Source organism: Geospiza fortis, unplaced genomic scaffold (genome assembly GCF_000277835.1).
Source record: "Geospiza fortis unplaced genomic scaffold, GeoFor_1.0 scaffold55, whole genome shotgun sequence".
Lineage (NCBI taxonomy): Eukaryota > Metazoa > Chordata > Aves > Passeriformes > Thraupidae > Geospiza > Geospiza fortis.
The window spans coordinates 3,269,643-3,271,394 of record NW_005054308.1 but is presented as its reverse complement, the minus strand read 5'-3'; the positions used below and the strand labels follow the sequence as shown (position 1 = coordinate 3,271,394).

At 50.5% G+C, this 1,752-nt stretch overlaps 1 protein-coding gene across 1 annotated transcript in view; it reads left to right on the top strand.

The window, feature by feature from the left end:
- Positions 1-1,752, top strand: part of PITX1 (paired like homeodomain 1) — a 6,563-nt gene that overhangs the window by 3,206 nt on the left and 1,605 nt on the right. The window contains exons 2-3 of the mRNA XM_031055191.1: positions 6-92; positions 951-1,122. Of these exons, the coding sequence (XP_030911051.1) occupies positions 6-92; positions 951-1,122 (259 nt within the window). The remainder of the gene's footprint in view (positions 1-5; positions 93-950; positions 1,123-1,752) is intronic.

Here is a 1,752-nt window from a genome sequence, read left to right as displayed (position 1 = left end):
TGGAGGCCACCTTCCAGCGAAACCGCTACCCCGACATGAGCATGAGGGAGGAGATCGCCGTCTGGACCAACCTCACGGAGCCCCGAGTCCGGGTAAGAGGGGCCGCAGCCCCGCCGGGAGCGAACTCTGCCCTGGGGCCGGCGGAGCTTGGGGGGCTCGGGGCAGCTGCTTCTCCTGGGGGAGCGCTGAGACGGTTTGCTCTGGGCTGGATTTAATGACCAAAATTGGGACCCAGGTCGGAGAGGAGAAATTCAGCTCTCGGCCGCGGAGAGATGCCGCCCGGAGCGGGTTAGGACCGTGGGCCTTGCGCTGGGGACCGGTTCGAAAAGTGGGCGGCGAGCGGTGCAGTGAGCAGCGAAAGGCCGCGGTGGGGAAGGGTCTGACTGTGGGGGGAAGAACCCTCGGGACCGGACGAAAAGCGTCGCAGGGATGGAGAAAATCCCATCCGAGCAATTTCCCCTTGCTCTGGTTATTCCCAGTAATCGCCACGGCCATGTCCCAACAAACCCCTGCCCCTGGCTATCGCGACAGCGGGATGGCGAGCTCCAATCCGCACGGAGCGGTTTCGGTGCCGGCCCCTCCCGGCCGCGCGTCCCCCAAGGCCGCCGGCTCCTTGTGGAGGCCGAAGGCGAAGGGCAGGGGCTGGGGAGCGGTCACAAAGTCAATACGCGCTGAAAACACAAACTTATACCGCTAAGGCGCTCGATTTTTACACGCCTCGGAGCCTATGCTATACATATATATTATACATACATACATACATATATATATATATATATGTGTGTGTGTGTGTGTGTGTGTGTGTGTGTGTGCCCCTCTTACCCAGACTCCTCGAGGGGCTCAGTAATGTTGGTGCATACAGCTACAAACATACATGTGTGTGTATGTGTATGTATATACATATATATATATGTATATGTGTGTGTACGTATGTGTGTGTGTTTCGGCAGTTCCTTAGAGGGATTTATGAGCGAAAGATCCTGGCAAAGAACGACCGGGCCGAAGCGGCTCGGTCTCTATGGATCTATCGCTGTGTCTCAGTTTGTCCACCTCCCAAGTGCTTTTATTCCACCCGAGACATTTCCCCGCGCGGTTTCGACAGTGGTCGCACGCTGCAGGACCGTGGGCTAAGCACAGGAAAAACGGGAACTGCGGAGCGAAGCCCCACCGCACGGAAAATCCACTTTTTCTTTTTTTCTTTTCGTTTTTTGTTTTCAACTTGGCAATTAAACTTTGAGTGACCAAATCGGATTACAGAGATTCTGCTTTAAACATTTGAAAAGTAAACACCCATCTGAAACAATTGCGTCTAAAAGCATTGTCTTAATTGAGTTTAAAGCAAAACAAAGCCTGAACATTAATACTGGTTGAATGTTTCAGGGAACAAATATAACTAAAATATGAGTTGCAATTAACATAATTTCGTTCTCCTTCTGTGTGGAGATGTTTGGGTTTGATGTTTTGAGATGGCAGATTGCAAATCTAACCTTAATTTGCTATGAGGGCCTTCCTTTAAAATGTCTAGGAGCCATAATTAAAACTATTACCCTCATTTTCAGGAAATTCCTGTCTGGAAGCACCTTCCGAGGAGTATATTACAGGTTTTGAACATGTTGGCTTTCGTTTCCTATTTATACAGGATTCTTTTTATTATTGTTATTTTTTAAAATAGACTCCGCCATCCGTTCCCCCACGGAGTTTCCATCCTTGAGCCCGGTATTTAATAATAGTTGTGCCATTTCTGCGCCGGGA